This window comes from Fistularia commersonii, chromosome 30, assembly GCF_037954325.1.
Source record: "Fistularia commersonii isolate RoL2024-O1a breed Wild chromosome 30, RoL_Fcom_v1.0, whole genome shotgun sequence".
NCBI classification, from domain to species: Eukaryota; Metazoa; Chordata; class Actinopteri; order Syngnathiformes; family Fistulariidae; genus Fistularia; species Fistularia commersonii.
The window spans coordinates 8,939,138-8,956,321 of NC_141313.1; the positions used below are offsets into that span (position 1 = coordinate 8,939,138).

The 17,184-nt window shown below is 42.3% G+C and overlaps 2 protein-coding genes across 2 annotated transcripts; both read left to right on the forward strand.

Annotated features, from left to right (window-relative positions):
* The first annotated feature begins 6,380 nt into the window (after window positions 1-6,380).
* On the forward strand, window positions 6,381-9,777 carry LOC147216357 (elongation factor 1-alpha). The gene is made up of 8 exons (XM_086178345.1): window positions 6,381-6,521; window positions 7,278-7,432; window positions 7,816-7,995; window positions 8,196-8,492; window positions 8,583-8,733; window positions 8,802-9,058; window positions 9,135-9,369; window positions 9,505-9,777. The coding sequence occupies exons 2-8, from the start codon at window positions 7,289-7,291 to the stop codon at window positions 9,624-9,626; spliced, it is 1,386 nt and encodes a 461-aa protein (XP_086034471.1). The 5' UTR covers window positions 6,381-6,521; window positions 7,278-7,288; the 3' UTR covers window positions 9,627-9,777.
* A 291-nt stretch (window positions 9,778-10,068) lies between these two features.
* On the forward strand, window positions 10,069-15,447 carry LOC147216358 (elongation factor 1-alpha). Its single transcript, XM_086178344.1, has 8 exons — window positions 10,069-10,171; window positions 11,027-11,191; window positions 12,093-12,272; window positions 12,616-12,912; window positions 13,076-13,226; window positions 13,539-13,795; window positions 14,343-14,577; window positions 15,078-15,447. Exons 2-8 carry the CDS (start codon window positions 11,048-11,050, stop codon window positions 15,200-15,202), a joined length of 1,389 nt encoding a protein of 462 aa, XP_086034470.1. The 5' UTR covers window positions 10,069-10,171; window positions 11,027-11,047; the 3' UTR covers window positions 15,203-15,447.
* Window positions 15,448-17,184: the final 1,737 nt, after the last annotated feature.

A 17,184-nucleotide genomic window follows, 5' to 3' on the forward strand; every position in this document is an offset into this window, starting at 1 on the left:
GAGTAGAAAAAAAGTTTTTTTTTAATCTCATTGGTATTTAATGTAATTCCCAGTGTTTGAGTGACAAACAGCGGCCATTGAAAGACAAACGGGTCAAAAAGCGCTGAGAGAGCGGTTCGCCCGTTGCCTGAGTTTGCATCAGCCGCGTGACCCGGAAGTAAAAAACCCCGCGGGGTGTAACAAGGAAAGTTGTCCCTTTCTTACTTCTGCAGGAACGTTTCGCCGGTACAACGTCGTGTCGCGTTGAAAAGCAGACCGCTAAAAAGAATTTTCTAAACTAATTTAACTTCTAAAACAGGACGAAAGACGTAATTTAATCAGAAATGTTGCCATATTTAAAATGGTTAATACACTCAATTTTCAAGCCATAAGTAGTCTTCATGTGTATGTAATTGTACGGGATTTTGTCACCCTTAAAGAATATTTTAAGTAGAAAGTAGAAGGAATACTTTGAAAAATACCAAAATATGAGATATTTATTTTGTTTTGTTAATTTTCAGCTTTTATTCACAAAATAAGTGAACACATCACAACTTCAGTGTATAAAGTTAGTGAGTACTCCCCATGGCTAAAGCTAACATCCTAAATGTCATGTCAAATATGCTGTACAAATTAAGTGAAGAATTTCCTAAAGCAAACCAAAACAGGGGCTTCAAAACAGTTTGTATTAAATCCGTTCAGGACGCATTTTGAGGTGACACACAACTACATCCCTGTCACAGTGCAAAGTTCAAATTAGTCAAAGATCACGTTCAATTTCCACACGCACTCACTATTTCCAAGTTTTTAAGGCCATTATAATTGAAATCATATATATTCTGTCTCTCAGCACGAGCTCTGTAATAGCTATAAGACAAATGAGTCATAAATACTTTATATTCAGGACATGTTTAATTCCCATTCAAAACATTCACAGACAAAATCTTTTTCTTTGAACTCCTCTTTCAAAATCCGCAATCATCTACCTCCTTTCAAAGTACTTTATCATCTGTGTAATCCCTTTCTAATGTCTACATCTTGAACTGGGGCAATTTCATGGACGATAGATCTGCAATATTTAGGCCATTACAGTCTTAGATCTTCCTCTTGCGGTGAATTTTCACCTTTCCGCATCATTACTTTGTTTATTCAGTTATAATATTGGGACTTTTAGAGTCTAACATAGAACTATTTATTTTGGAAAAGTCCAGACCTCAGACAATGAAACACTGTACAACTCCTGAACATTTCTCACAGTTTGAAAGCAGTCAGCTATTAATTTAAGCCTAAAACCAAGACAGTTTGATTTTGAGTCTAAAATTCTCCCCATTTCTTTCCCTCAGTATTGTGCGGCGTGTCAAAATTTGGCCTCATAGGTCCAAAGTAACTCTCAGAGCAAAACTCCCTCAAATGTAGGAAAGTTTCCAAAAGCATAAAACAGAACACCTCATCCCCCAGTAGATACTGCAACCAAAGAAGAGTGTGGGTGGTCAAATGGAAAAGCTGCATCTCAAAAGGAGAAGCCAAAGATTTCATCAGGATGACTCCCACTTCCAAACTGACGGTGAAGTCCATGTTATCTCCGTGTGAAGCATATTAAGTAAGATGCTTTGTACGTATGAAGTCGTGCGTTTAGCAGCGAGACAGTGAATGTTGCTACAGTTTGTCTCGCTTATATGCTCTATTTTGCATGAACCGTCCAGACCTTATTCCCACAAAAATAAAAAAGGGTATGGTGTTTCATTGCAATGCAGGTTGTGTTACCTGAAACTCTGATTCAACCATTTTTTGATGTGAAAGGACTTTCTGACTACAGGCACAGGCCAGAATAAGGGCTCTTTTTTTCTTAATAACAAACAGACACCATGCTGTGTTCTTTAAAACTGGCCAAAACAAACAGGGTTCTGGTGGGCCGAGAATAGACTGGATTCGAAAACATGTCTCAAAAGTCACACTTGATATTGAAACAGCTCCCTGCATATATTTACAATGCTTATAACCAGTTTAGAACATTTTTCTTTTAGCCAAGTTTTAATGCTACAGTACTAAGTAGCATGTTACGCCTCGGCCCTCGCGTCACTAAAGTGTGATTCCCTTCCTTGGCTTTCACCATCCCAGTCATAAAGGATTAAAATAGTTTTTACACCAAACATACGAGACATGAATATATGCATCAGTTTGCATGGCTGTCGTCTGTGCTGGAGAAATCTAATTTATTCCTTATGTATTTGGCAAGGCGTCACTTAAAATATCCCCATAAAGAAAAGGAAGAGGGAAGTCAAGGAGCAAAATCTGAGGGCAGACTTTTTAAAAGTATTCTTTTATCTGTTATTGTTTTTATACAGTCACTTTTTTATTGTTGTTAATAATCATTGATGTAATGATAGTTAATTAATCCAATTAATCCATATTTATCTATATCAATCGTTATTAATGTATCTGTGCATCCATCATTTTCATTGTCATTTTAAAAAAAGATAAGTTTTCCAAGCTTCTCTTTCATATACAAACAGCCATATGTTTTTTCTATTCATTCCAAACTGTGATTAGCCTATTGGTTTTTGTGTAATTCTCACTAATTAAAAATTGAACCATTGATTCTAATGTCACTCACAAATATTAGTATGATCACCAAAAGTTGTTCAGGCATTGGACATTGAGTTATTAATCTTGTAGCTTGAATCATCTTTCTTCCAAAAAAAGAGAAAAACAAATACCAGGGTTTTTACTGTATTTTCCTCAGTAAAGAGTTGAACTATTTAAATGTCCTCTGTTGCCATGGCCACCGCTCACAGCAATGACTCATGGCTGACGTATGCCAACTGACTGTCTGCCAGCCTGCCGGGTGAATCACATTCTTTCTTACACACACACACACACACACACACACACACACACACGCACACACGCACACAAACACACCTAGCTCCCTCGCCCGTCAGCTGCTCCAGCCTGGTCTGGGCTGTCATCGTATCATTGCACAGCCCAGTGACCTGCAGGAAGTGTTTCAGGTCTGCCCATCAGAGGAGACACATCCCAGCATCCATCATAGGAATGACAGTGACGTTATTTGAATATGGACTACATACCTGGCTTACGTTAGTGATCTCTGAAAGCTTTTGTCTTTATCAACTTGTTTGTTCATTATATGTGCACATCTCAATCTTATTTCTCAAAGTGTTCCTCATCAGTGATCGTCAGCATGTTACCGCGTGACCAGTTCATTTAGGATAACTGACTTTTTTTATCAACCAAAGCCCAGGGGGCTAATGTGTGGAGCACAGGCACTGTCCTCTTAAACATCTCAAAGTGTTGCTGAACATGCTTCCCGGTCACAACATCCAAAAGAAAGGTGACAAAGATGCATGAACCCCAGTATTCTAGGAGTTGGAAAAAGAAACAATTTTATTTCAGCACATGAACCCAGACCCAGACGCTCACACGTACACTCAGACACCTAAATAGACAGACAAAGGTGTGACAGTGTTATTCCTGAGAGTATTTCAGATTCATTTCCCTCATCACCATCATTTAAAGCTAATTTTTTGGGGGTAGATAGTAGATAGATAGATAGATAGATAGATAGATAGATAGATAGATAGATAGATAGATAGATAGATAGATAGATAGATAGATAGATAGATAGATAGATAGATAGATAGATTTTTAGCCTTTTTTTTAAACAATGCTTCTTTTAACGCAAGTGAATGTGCAATCCATGACATGTGGGTATTTATTCATTTATGTTTCTTGGTGCCGCTACGAGATGTAGCTAGGCAAATGTCATTGTACCTGTGTGCAATGACAATAAAGGTATTCATTCATTCAATATCAACAACTGTATAACACAAGGTCTGCCAGGGGAGAGGATATGACAAACTGCTCATGCATATTGAGGACAAACTTTGACCCTGGAGAGCAGTTCATATCAGCCAAAACATTTGCCAATACTGATATTATCTATGATAATATGAAGTCAGCTGACTTATATATCTGTCTGTGCTATTGTGAACTTCCTTCTCCTCCAGCAGGGAAAGTCTTCTGAGTCACCCGGCACTGCCGATTTGACAGGGAGAACCGTGAATCGGGAGATCGATAGAGCAACCTTCCCCGTCAGCGTAAACGGTTGTACAATGTGCTTCGGAGTGACACACCCAAGGATGTTGTCACGGCGAAAACCAGCATATCGGCCTCTGAACAAATATATATAAAAAGGTCCTTTCTATCCGAGACCAGCTGAATCAGCTTTTTAGTTGTCAGTGTTGTCATTGTGTTCATGTGAATGCACCATCAGTCCATGTTTCTGTTTTAACTGTCGTTTTATTTCTTTTGTATTCTTTTTTTGAACTCCAGCCTTCGCCAGACTCTAAACATTTCAATCATGCGTGTGTTCTTCTTTCGTTCCAATAACACAGAAATATATTGATAATCTTGTCTATATGAGTAGAGTCTGACTTTCTTTTAACAGACAACACATTTAAACTGCTGCATTTTGTAGAGTTTTCTTGGCAGGTAAGTTGAACTTTATCAACGAACGACTTCTCTGGGCAAAATTTAAACATTTCAGATTTTATCAACAGCTCTTGAACCGACGGGCAGGAAATAAGACCGAAACAGAGAGAGAGAGAGAGAGAGAGAGAGAGAGAGAGAAAGAGAGAGAAAAATCTATGTTTAAAAAGATCTATTGGCTTCGTCATGCTAAATCCAACTGACCCGGATCACATGTCGACACCTCGAGTTAAAAATGCCTCGACGTTTGAGGGCTTGAGGGATGAAATCTGCTGGCAGGAGAACAGCATGATTTAAGTTGAGTGAGACGTCGTCACTGAAAAGCAATATTTCAGTATAATTTCTCTGAAGGCAACATGACTGATCTGCATTGCTTATCACTTTATGATAAACAAAGAAAAGTGAGTATATGCCATAAGAAGTTTCCCTTTGTTTTCAGGTTTAAAAAGCCTGATTGAAAAAACAGATTGTCAGCCAAGACATTCCACTTGTTGTACAGCGGGTTTCTTCACGCTGCAGAAAAAACTCAGTTCTGGTCATTCAGGTCTCAGTTTAAAGGTGCTGCCTCTCCGTGTTCCCCCCCAAGTTTACATTCCCTTCGGCCCAGCTCCACTCTGTCCCTCGCTGCGTCTCCGAGCTCGGATGACCGACGGCAGCAGCTGTCAAGTGAAGCAGCAATGACCTGAACTGTGTGGGACCACGAGGGCGGGGGTGGGGGTTCATGGGAATAATGCCAAAGTGATGGAGGAGGAGGAGGAGGAGGAGGAGGAGGAGGAGGCAGAGACTCACCCTCTGACCCACAATGATCAGCATCACCAGTCAATCATTGGGATGGAGCAGCTTTAAAAAGTGAATATGCATAAATTTGTTGCAGACTTTCACTTTGACAGTATCCCCGCAGTTTCACACCTTTTTAATTCTATCTAATACTTGCATACGTTTTGAATGTCAAGAGCCTGTAGATAATGTCTTTGGAAAAGGAGCAGCTGGGCTTCATCAGTTTCAAAGTCCGTTTGAATGCAAATTTGAGGATCATTTAAGTGTTTCTGATTCTGATTTCAATTCTGCAATCTGAGTGGGTTTGAGAATATCTTTTCGGGGTGATGAGTTGGACCGTTATCACCATCACGTCTGGGAGGGATATTGCTCTTCAATATACCCGACCTGCAGCTCAGCACTGCAGTATAAATATTCGCACCAGGGACGGGGAATATATATGACATTCCATACAATTGTAAACTCATACTGACTTGTGATATTGTCTATCATGAAAATCATTGCATATGTTCACCGCAAAGATCTTATAATCTGCTGTTTTATTTTTTAGTTTGTTTGTTTGATTGTAATCAAACCCCCTTTTTGAAATATAAATTCACTTCATCGTTTTCAAAATAATGAAGAGAATCAAGTTAGGTCATATGGAAATATAACTCCTGAAATTGAACCAGCAAAATGATTTGGTGAGGGAGAAAAACTTGCAAACAAGCAATTTGGCCAACAAAGATGGCATCATCTTAAATGAGGTGTTTTCAAAAGTCATACCAGTGATGTTTATCATTATCAAATAAAGGTTAATCATTAGAATGTGAAACTTTCCCTACCTTCGCAAACATCGTTTTATCTTTAAACATATTTCAGTAAAATCAGAGGCTGTAATAGTCTCTATTGTCATATTTTTCATTCAATTGTGTTTTATTTCTGTTTCGCCTCTAAATCTCAGTAGCGTTCAGCTTTGCAGCTTTTTTCCCCCCTCTGCCTTTTCAGCCCGACGATGACTTTGAGACGCAGTGCGGCTGCGCGAGAACCGCACTTCCGGGCCAGACGCGGCGTGTCCGCCGGGCTCCTCATCCGGTGACGCACTGACGTTTTTTTGCAGGAATGTGTGTGATTTGCGGGGTTTTGCAGCGGGGAGGATGACGGGAAGGAAAGGCCGCCTCCAGTTGGTATAAAAGCCTCTGTACGGCCGCCCTCTTTCTCTTTCTGTTACCTGGTCAGGGGGCAGTTACGTTGGTCGTGAACGTCCTGAATCACCGGTAAGCGGCGTTTCCGTCCTCTTCCCTGACAAAATATGACATATTCAAATCCACCGTAGTGTCACCAACTCGAGATATTATTCTTTTACGAAGCTCGGGCGTATGTTCTGCTATTGTGTAACAATTACAAACTGAGAGGATCGATGTAGTTGTATTTTCAGCCCTAGTGTCTTGATTTTTTTTGTACGAGTTGGGGCGTTTTTATGGATTGTGGCTAGGATGTGATTGAGACAAAAGGTGGGAAAGCGGGAGGAGAGACCGAAAGAGGGGAACAAAGGGGTGGGCTGCGGAGACTGACACCCGAGGATGCCCGCAGTAGCATCTCTGCCTTGAAATATTACTGGGACTTCAAACCAGCGACAGGTGCTGGCCTTCCTCACAGAACAGCCTCTGTATATTTGGCGATCCTTGTAACTTTATACGACGTGGCCCGGGGTGTGTAACACGTGTCCCGACTGGCCTGTGGCCCAGCGAGGCCTAGTGGCCTTCCCCTAGTTAGCGGCGTAAGATTGACGCCGTTCGGACAAAAAAAGGCTATAAATGTAAACGTTTGTGCGATTTTAAAATGAAATGTGCCCTTTTAATTCACCTGTGGTGGCGTTTTTGTCAAACTACCGGCATGGCGCCTCGTTTAAGTAAACCCCGGCGTCTCTCAACAAACTTGCTAACACCGTCAGAGAGTGTTGTATGTCAAATAATATCAGCGTAGCAATTGGTGGCGCAATTTAAGTGACTTTTAATTTCGTTTGGGCTTAGCACGAACAACAATGGGAAAGGAAAAGATTCACATCAACATCGTGGTCATCGGCCATGTCGACTCCGGCAAGTCCACCACCACCGGTCACTTGATCTACAAGTGCGGAGGAATCGACAAGAGAACGATCGAGAAGTTCGAGAAGGAAGCCGCTGAGGTAAGCGCTTTATTTCACAGATATTCTTAACAGCCTGGTCGCCATTCCAAAATGGCGGCGTCAGCGTGCCCACTGCGGGCTGTCGGCACTGGGGTGTATCCATGAACGCGCACGCGGGGTGGGGCTTAGCTTGGCTAGCCCAGATGGCTCGGGGGCGGGGGGCTAAATTAAATATTATAATGAATAGCTTCTAAAGCTAAACTTTAAATGGTCTGAAGCGTTTATAATTCGTATTCAATAATTAACATTCAAATGTTACGATTGAGGAACTGTTGCAATGCTGCGAAGAGGAACTGCACTCTAAATGACTAGCTTGGTAGGAACACGATATGGTGATACAGCCATTTGCTCCAGAATAACCAAATTGATTGTTTGCATCCTAGATGGGCAAGGGCTCCTTCAAGTACGCCTGGGTGCTGGACAAACTGAAGGCCGAGCGCGAGCGTGGTATCACCATCGACATTGCTCTTTGGAAATTCGAGACTAGCAAGTACTACGTGACCATCATTGATGCCCCCGGACACAGAGACTTTATCAAGAACATGATCACTGGTACCTCTCAGGTAAGGAAAAACTTATTTCTCAAAACTGTCAGGTCTGGGATTTGTTAAAATTCGGAATGTTCAAACATTCTGAATAAAATACCTTCCAATCAGACTTGTGGTATTCAGCAAGTAAAATCATGGACTCAATTTTTTCTCTAAACCTTTTCACTGAGGAATTCAACCATTTATTAAATGGAACTCTTTTCTGATCATTTTAGGCTGACTGCGCTGTGCTGATCGTCGCTGCTGGCGTTGGTGAGTTTGAGGCTGGCATCTCCAAAAACGGTCAGACCCGTGAGCACGCCCTCTTGGCCTTCACTCTTGGTGTGAAGCAGCTCATCGTCGGAGTCAACAAGATGGACTCCACTGAGCCCCCTTACAGCCAGAAGCGTTTTGAGGAAATCACCAAAGAAGTTAGCACTTACATCAAGAAGATTGGCTACAACCCTACCGCTGTTGCTTTCGTCCCAATTTCCGGCTGGCATGGAGACAACATGCTGGAAGCTAGCGACAAGGTGAGCAAATTTTTTTCAATAACTTGGTGAACACTGATAAGGTCTTGCGGCAATCATTGATGTATATTTTTCCTTTGCAACTCGTTGCAGATGAGCTGGTTCAAGGGCTGGAAGATTGAGCGCAAGGAGGGCAATGCCAGCGGGACCACCCTGCTGGAGGCTCTGGATGCCATCCTGCCCCCCAGCCGTCCCACCGACAAGCCTCTGCGTCTCCCCCTCCAGGATGTCTACAAAATTGGAGGTGTGTGTCTATGGGTGTACGCGTGCACGCATGTTTGTAAACGCACACTGACAAATTTGCCTTCTCAGGCATTGGAACTGTCCCCGTCGGCCGTGTGGAGACTGGTCTCCTGAAGCCCGGTATGGTTGTCACCTTCGCTCCCCCTAACCTGACCACTGAGGTGAAGTCTGTTGAAATGCACCACGAGTCTATGCCGGAGGCTGTCCCAGGAGACAACGTTGGTTTCAACATCAAGAACGTGTCAGTCAAGGAGATCCGACGTGGATACGTGGCCGGCGACAGCAAGGCCGACCCACCCAAGGCTGCTGACTCTTTCAATGCTCAGGTAGAAATCAATCACAGTCAATGGACGGCAGAGGGATTGCATTTGCTGAGGTATTAATTCTAACTTTTCCAAATAGGTCATCATCCTGAACCACCCAGGCAACATTGCTGAGGGTTACGCCCCAGTTCTGGACTGCCACACAGCTCACATTGCCTGCAAGTTCAAGGAGCTCATCGAGAAGATAGACCGTCGTTCTGGCAAGAAGCTTGAGGACAATCCCAAGTTTGTCAAGTCAGGCGACGCCGCAATTGTCAAACTGGTTCCACAGAAGCCCATGGTGGTTGAGCCCTTCGCCAACTACCCACCCCTTGGTAAGGGAAACACCTGCACATCAATGTGTAGATCCACTCTGTTTCGTGTAACAAGTCAATGTCCAACCATATCGCCTGCTGTTGAAGGACACGTGAGAGTGAGAACATGCTTTTGACCCCATCTTGTTCTTACAGGTCGTTTCGCCGTGCGTGACATGAGGCAGACTGTGGCTGTCGGTGTCATCAAGGCTGTTGATACCAAGGAGGTCACTGGAAAGACAACCAAGGCTGCAGAGAAGGCCCAGAAGAAGAAATGAATGGTTGTTCAGGACCCCCACCAACAAGATATGTGCTGGCAGCAGCAGGCAACCCCATCCCCTCTAGCTTGTCCCCATCCTGGACCATCTTATCTGAAGCAGAGCTCTTTACTCAAGGACTGGCTTATGCTGATTAAAACCCATCGCAAAAGTTTTCGCAGGAAAAAGAACTATGTGGCATTGTCACTTACCTGAATCAAATGACAGTGCCTCTTCTCAGTTGTTTTGAAATGGTTTAGAAATCTGTTAATGCCACAATTGATTGGAAAGAGCTGCTGGTAACTAATAAAAGTCTCTAAAAAAATTGACAGCTTGTCTTACTCCTTGCAGTCCTTTTCAGCTGTGGCACAGTTGTCCCAGACTGTGCCATCTCTGTCCAGTGACGCAGTTGTCAGTCAGCCAATGGCCCTCCTAATTTTAGTGTGACAGCAACAGGCGTAAACAGCCCTCCCCCTTGGTTTGGTATAAAAATTAGGAGCAGAACACACTCTGTCCTTTTTTGCCCCTTCTCTCAAACCGGATAGCCACCGAGCTGCAAGGCACAGGTCAGTAGGAACATTTACTGCTCTTTGGTGGGGAAATGGGCTGTACTGTTAGTCTAGAACATCCTGGTATTCTGACAAATGCTGCAAAGTGACAGTCCACCTGTTGGAGGAATAATTCCAAATACCAGTATCAGAAATGTACAGAACTGATCATCTTAGCTGGATGGAAGTCATGGGTTGGTACGTCTTGGTAGCCAGCTTTGATGGTTTTTTGCATTCTGGAGAACAAACTTATTCAAGTGTTTTTTTTTTTTTTTTGTTTTTTTTTTAGACTGAGACCCACTGGGTGCATTGTGCCGTTAAGCCTTAACCGGAAGCTAGTTATCTCAATGTTGTCTAAACCGCTAAAGTCTTGAGAGTTACAGGGTGGAACCCTCCCACACACACACCCTTTGGCACACGGGACGAGTCATGCTAGTCTGACGCACTCGTGAGCGCGCACCCCTCAGCCTGAAGTGAGCTAACATGGCGGACGCGCGTTCACGCCGCAATATGGAGGTCGACGTCGGGCGCGCACGTGGCGCGCGCGTGTGCCTGCCTCGGCATCGAGGTACACGGGGCAGACAAGTGATGTTGAGAAGGGATTGTATCCAAACTAGATGTGCTTAACACGTCTAGTTTCTGGCGGGGTTTAAGGGGTTCTTTGTCTTCGTGGTTGCGAAGTATGACTCGGATGGCTATGATGTCATAGAATGATACAACTTTGCTTTTTGTCGTCATAAAGGCGCTGATGTCACATACAGAATCGCTGTCACTCAGACGTGACGTCACAAGTATATACGCGGCCGCCTATCCAGGGACTCAATAAATCTTAATTCCGACGGAGCTTGTTTTCACACTTTTCATACTAATTAGCCCGCAAAGAAGCGCATCGAAATGGGAAAGGAGAAGATCCACATTAACATCGTGGTCATCGGCCATGTCGACTCCGGCAAGTCCACCACCACCGGCCACCTGATCTACAAGTGCGGAGGGATCGACAAGAGAACCATCGAGAAGTTCGAGAAGGAGGCCGCCGAGGTAAGTTAGTCCCGGGAACAGGGCACCCGGAGCGGGTGTGGTTCCGACGCTTCCCGCCGACTTCCAGTTGTATTTAGCCGCCACCTGCTGTTGAAAACCAAGTAGTAAATTTTAAAATATTTCAAGATAGTCATTCCGGGTTGGGTTCTCAGAGGTCCGACCGGTGCCCGTCAAAACAATCTCGGGTAAAAAGCTTAGTTAAGATATCAAGAAGCTAACCTGAGAATATACAAAGGACCACAAACAAGCAAAGTTGTTTTTTATATGTATTTATTTCACAAAAACACTTAGGAGCTTTTCCAAACAATACCTAAAAGAATGCCAAAATAGCTCAAAGTATCAAGGAGGAAATATCCAATATTTTTCCAGAGTACAATTTAAGTTTAAATATAATTTTGTAAAGAGGATCCGTGTAAAGCCATCACTGGATTCTATAAGTTATGTAATACTTATTCTGCTGTAACAGTCTTTCAATGTGCCACACACCTAGAGTCTATGAACAACAAATTTCTCAACAAAAGTTTGCACTATTCGTTGAAGCAATAAATAGGTTTATCCACGTTTCCCGTGGATTTAAGTGTTAAGAAATATGTCTGATATGTCCTTAATTTGATTTTAACCATTGGCGTTTTAATGAGGGTTCTGAGCCAACAGGTGAAGCTCATCGACATAGTTTAGATTAGTATTCAGATTTAGATTACTTTTTATGGTTAAAAATATTGGTGAAAAAAACCATAGTGGTATTAAAGTCATTTTGTTACAAGTGTTTCCAACAGTGGAGCAGAGTGGTTAGCGCTTTCCCCTCACGTAAGCAGTATAGATAATGAATGAAAGACGACTTAATCTTTCTGATGGTTTCGTCCCACTCATGTGCCGCTTTTTTTCCTGTCCCTACCATCAGATGGGCAAGGGCTCCTTCAAGTACGCCTGGGTGCTGGACAAACTGAAGGCCGAGCGCGAGCGTGGCATCACAATTGACATTGCTCTGTGGAAGTTTGAGACCAGCAAGTACTACGTGACTATCATTGATGCACCCGGACACAGGGACTTCATCAAGAACATGATCACTGGTACCTCTCAGGTGATCCCCTTTGTCAGTAACGAGAGCTCAGTTTGGGATGACTAGTTTCAATTATCTGAAACGAAAAAAAATCTGTTAAGGGCCTCAAGCGGCCTTAATTGATGTACAAAGTAAAACATTCATAGCTCTGCTACATGACCTTGATTATATTGATATGACACACTGCTCTGAAATCCCTTTCATGATATAGATATATATTGCTATTTGTTTAGCATGAATTAAGATTGATTCACAGACATCAAGGGGTGCTGAAGAACATAAGTACAGGTCAATTACATCTTTAAACCCTATTGTACTTAACATTCTTTCACTGTTGAAAAACGGAATCACACTTCCCTTTCAGGCTGACTGCGCTGTGCTGATCGTCGCCGCTGGCGTTGGTGAGTTTGAGGCTGGCATCTCCAAAAACGGTCAGACCCGTGAGCACGCCCTCTTGGCCTTCACTCTTGGTGTGAAGCAGCTCATCGTCGGAGTCAACAAGATGGACTCCACTGAGCCCCCTTACAGCCAGAAGCGTTTTGAGGAAATCACCAAAGAAGTTAGCGCCTACATCAAGAAGATTGGCTACAACCCTGCCGCTGTTGCTTTTGTTCCAATCTCCGGCTGGCATGGAGACAACATGCTGGAGGCTAGCGACAAGGTGAGCTGTGTATCTTAGTAGCCTTGTCACATGTCACTGTGGCTTCAGTATATGTCTTCTCTCGAAAAGAGACGTCACATTTCTTGACCTATAACCCTCTGAAGATGTCTGTTCCTTCTCCTCTGTCACATGTGACCTCTAAACCTTCTTGTTTGTTTTTCAGATGGGCTGGTTCAAGGGCTGGAAGATTGAGCGCAAGGAGGGCGGTGCCAGTGGGACCACCCTGCTGGAGGCTCTGGACTCCATCATGCCTCCAAGCCGTCCCACAGACAAGCCTCTGCGTCTGCCCCTGCAGGATGTCTACAAGATCGGCGGTAAGAGGTGTCGCATCACATAATCTCAAGCAAGATTTCCAGAGCAAAGCTCATCTAATGGGCTGTGTTGTCCATTTCTTTGCCATGTACTTCTCATTTCATCAATGAGATTCAATCACATTTCAATGAAACATCCACCTAGTAGAGTGAGTTCATACTGCAGAACTTCCAAAAGGCAGGGTTTTAATGTATGAGCCAGCACAAACACCAAATATTATTTTACACACACCAGCCACTGAGGTCAATTTTGAATATATATATACATACATATATGTAAGGAGTGTTGCATCTACATCTTACTTTCTTTCTCAGGTATTGGAACTGTCCCCGTTGGCCGTGTTGAGACCGGTATCCTGAAGCCCGGTATGATTGTCACCTTCGCCCCCCCCAACCTGACCACTGAGGTGAAGTCTGTTGAGATGCACCACGAGTCTCTGCCTGAGGCCCTCCCCGGAGACAACGTCGGCTTCAACATCAAGAACGTGTCAGTCAAGGAGATCCGTCGTGGGAATGTGGCCGGTGACAGCAAGAATGATCCCCCCATGCAGGCCGAGAACTTCACTTCACAGGTGAGTTGGAGGGAAGAGGAGGAATGAGGAGAAGAAGAAATATGTTGATGGATATTGAATATCATTGCTCTTTTTTTAACATACACTTTTTAAAATGTGAAAATCACAAATTTTCACTTTGGCCATGATCATCCTGAATAAAATTTAATATATTCCCTTTGAATATTATGATTATTGTAAATGTGTTTTACTGACACTTTACTATCACTTAACTAACAAAAGTATTATTTTCTGTTTAGAACATTTGTTGCTTATTTGCAGAACAATTGTCTCATTTTATCCCAGAAATTATGGGAATGTCTCGGAACAGCCTGACGGGAATATTTGTTCTTTTTTATTGATTTTCAGTGCTAATTCTGTCCAGCTGGTAATTTAGTCAAGTTAGGTTTGGGCCTGGAAAAGGTATAATAATTGACCACCTGAGAGCCATATCTGTAAAAATATGGATGCTAAATATTGTAAACTGATCATTTGGACTTGCCGCCGTCATTGAGCAGAGGGACCACAGTCACTTCAACATCATCTCATGTGTTCCCCCACTGCTTAGGTCATTATTCTGAACCACCCTGGCCAGATCTCCCAGGGTTATGCGCCTGTGCTCGATTGCCACACCGCTCACATCGCCTGCAAGTTCAGCGACCTCAAGGAGAAGATCGACCGTCGTTCTGGCAAGAAACTTGAGGACAACCCCAAGGCTCTGAAGTCAGGGGATGCCGCCATCATCACCATGTTGCCTGGGAAACCCATGTGTGTTGAGAGCTTCTCCCAGTACCCTCCGCTTGGTAAGTTAATGTGCTCCTGCATGAATGTGAGCCCTGCCATGACTAATTAACTAGAGTTACACATTTGTCAGATGGATGGATGGAAATCCTTCCCACTCAAACAAAACAAATGTAAGAAGTGCCTCTCTATTGTAACGTAAAAAATACATTATCACTCAATTCTGTATTTCTATAACGACTACAGTTTCAATAAAGCTTAAATAGCACTGATATTTCATATCATTTTAATTGCAGGCCAAAAAATTGCTAGGAAATGCTACTCGGTGATTCAAAATACATAGAAATAGATTGGGTGAAGTGGAGTTTGAAATACCAAGTTTGCCTTAATCATAGTGTTAACACTGCCATCTCTCATTTAATGGGGATCTCATTCCACAATAAATTTTGTTATCTAAACTTTTGACAGCACCGCATTGCAGTATATCCATATTACTTAATTTTCCAAAATTCCTAACTCGATCATCCCTCACTGACTTCTTCAATCTTCCTCTACCTCCAAGGTCGCTTTGCCGTGCGTGACATGAGGCAGACAGTCGCCGTTGGTGTCATCAAGTCCGTCGAGAAAAAGCTTGCCTCCGGCGGAAAGGTCACCAAGTCCGCACAGAAGGCCGACAAGAAGAAATGAATTGTCATGCAGGACACCCAACACAAAGTCCCGTCTCAGCAGCGGGAGCAGCAACAGCAGCATCCGTCCTGCCACCAAGGACCATCTTCTCTGAGGCATAGCTCTCTTCTTAAGGACTGGCTTATGCTGATTAAAACCCATCGCAAAAGTTTCCGCCGGAAAGGAGGGCTTGTGCATTTTAGGGAAATCTGTGATTGCGATTAATTAGAAACAAATCAATAAATCCTTAAACATTTCCAAAGAAATGCATCTCCTTTCCCGTGTGTTTATTGATTGTGATGCTCCAATCCACACTCACATGTCATGGTACATTAGAATTACTGAAAGGCCCTCTTTTTCATTTATTCATTTATTTAGGAGTCACTATGCATGATACTTTTATTGCACCACATTAAATAAAAGACATATATTTCTCCCATAAACATTATTTCTAAAGTATTGTCTCTAATATGCTGGATCCTTTCTGTTTCCATAACTGATTGGGATCATCACATTCATTTCACAGGGCTCCAGTTCATTAGTCCAGGTTTATTTAATTTGAAGCAGCCGTTATGTTGTGCAAATACAACACAAATACACTCGTTAGACTAGTGTTTTTAATCTGTGTGTGTGTGTGTGTGTGTGTGTGTGTGAGAATTTCAAAAAAGCATCTGTCTTTAAGCCGTGCATCTAGTGTACTTGTTGCTCCTTACAACAACACATAAACATTGATTAATTCAATATTAAGCACCGACAAAATAGTCCACTATTCTATTCATGTGATAAGAGCATTCAGTTGAATGGAAGTAATAAAATATTGATCAGGAGGATTTAAAAACGTCATATCATTTTTTAATATCCGTATCCATTAACCTGCTATGGGAAAATATTAATTTTTAAAATAATCAACTCTGAATTATAGATGTTAATTGATCCAGTGTTATCGCAACTGCACTCAACACTATCTTATTAAATCACAACTGAATGAGATATTCAGGAGAGAGAGACACTTGGATTTTTTCAAAAATACATGACCGATTATGTGGAGCAGGACTTTAAGTTTGCACGCCAATGGGAGCCAAGAACAACGAGGGAGATGGGCTCCCTTGCACAACTGCTTTAAAAACTGAGTGATCTGACTGCTTTAAAAACTGAGTGATCTGAATGACTGTGCAGCCTAGCACTTTCTCATCTCCATAGGTTTTCACTCGATTTTCAAAGACCAACAACTTTTTGGGAGCATACAAAATCATATCATTTCTATCAAATCAAGTTCTTGCGTTTAGGAGGTCAGGAACTGAGGTTGTATTTTTTTCATCTGAATTCAGTCTGAGGTTACTATTTAAATAAGAGTGGTTTCAGCACTGCCATTTCTTTAAATGCCAGTTGATATTATTCTCAGAAATCTTTCTGTTTTGAAATCTGTTTTGTTTTGTTTTGTATAAAGACTCTGGCGCCTACTGGTGGTGGCAAAAGACAAAGACACCAATCAGTGTAAAACAATGAAAATAATCAACTAAACTATCTATTTATGTATAGGTACGTATGTATCTGTGTATTTCTTTCTTTATTATCAATCTTTGAGAACCAGACCTCCACCGAGGGGACGGAGGAATAAAGAGCTACATTTAACAATACTTTGGCTGTTCAGCTTTTTTTTCGTACAATTTATGTCTACCTTTGACAAATCATGTCAACCATAATTCAGCTGGATTTCTGTAAAAATCTTTTGGTGATGTTACGGTTAGAATTACATTAATTTAATTCAAACATCGTATTGCGGATATTGTATTAATTTATTTTTGTGAACAGGGGGCATCATTTTTATTGATATTTTTTTGATTATGATGATGATGATTATTATTATTGCTCTTGATAGTGCTGACATTATTAATGCTGGTTTTGTCTATTTATTTATTCAAATTATGTCCGGTCCGATTTCAATACCGGAACGTTTATTTTTTTATCATGATCCTTACCCGGACCGATTTGAAGTGAACACC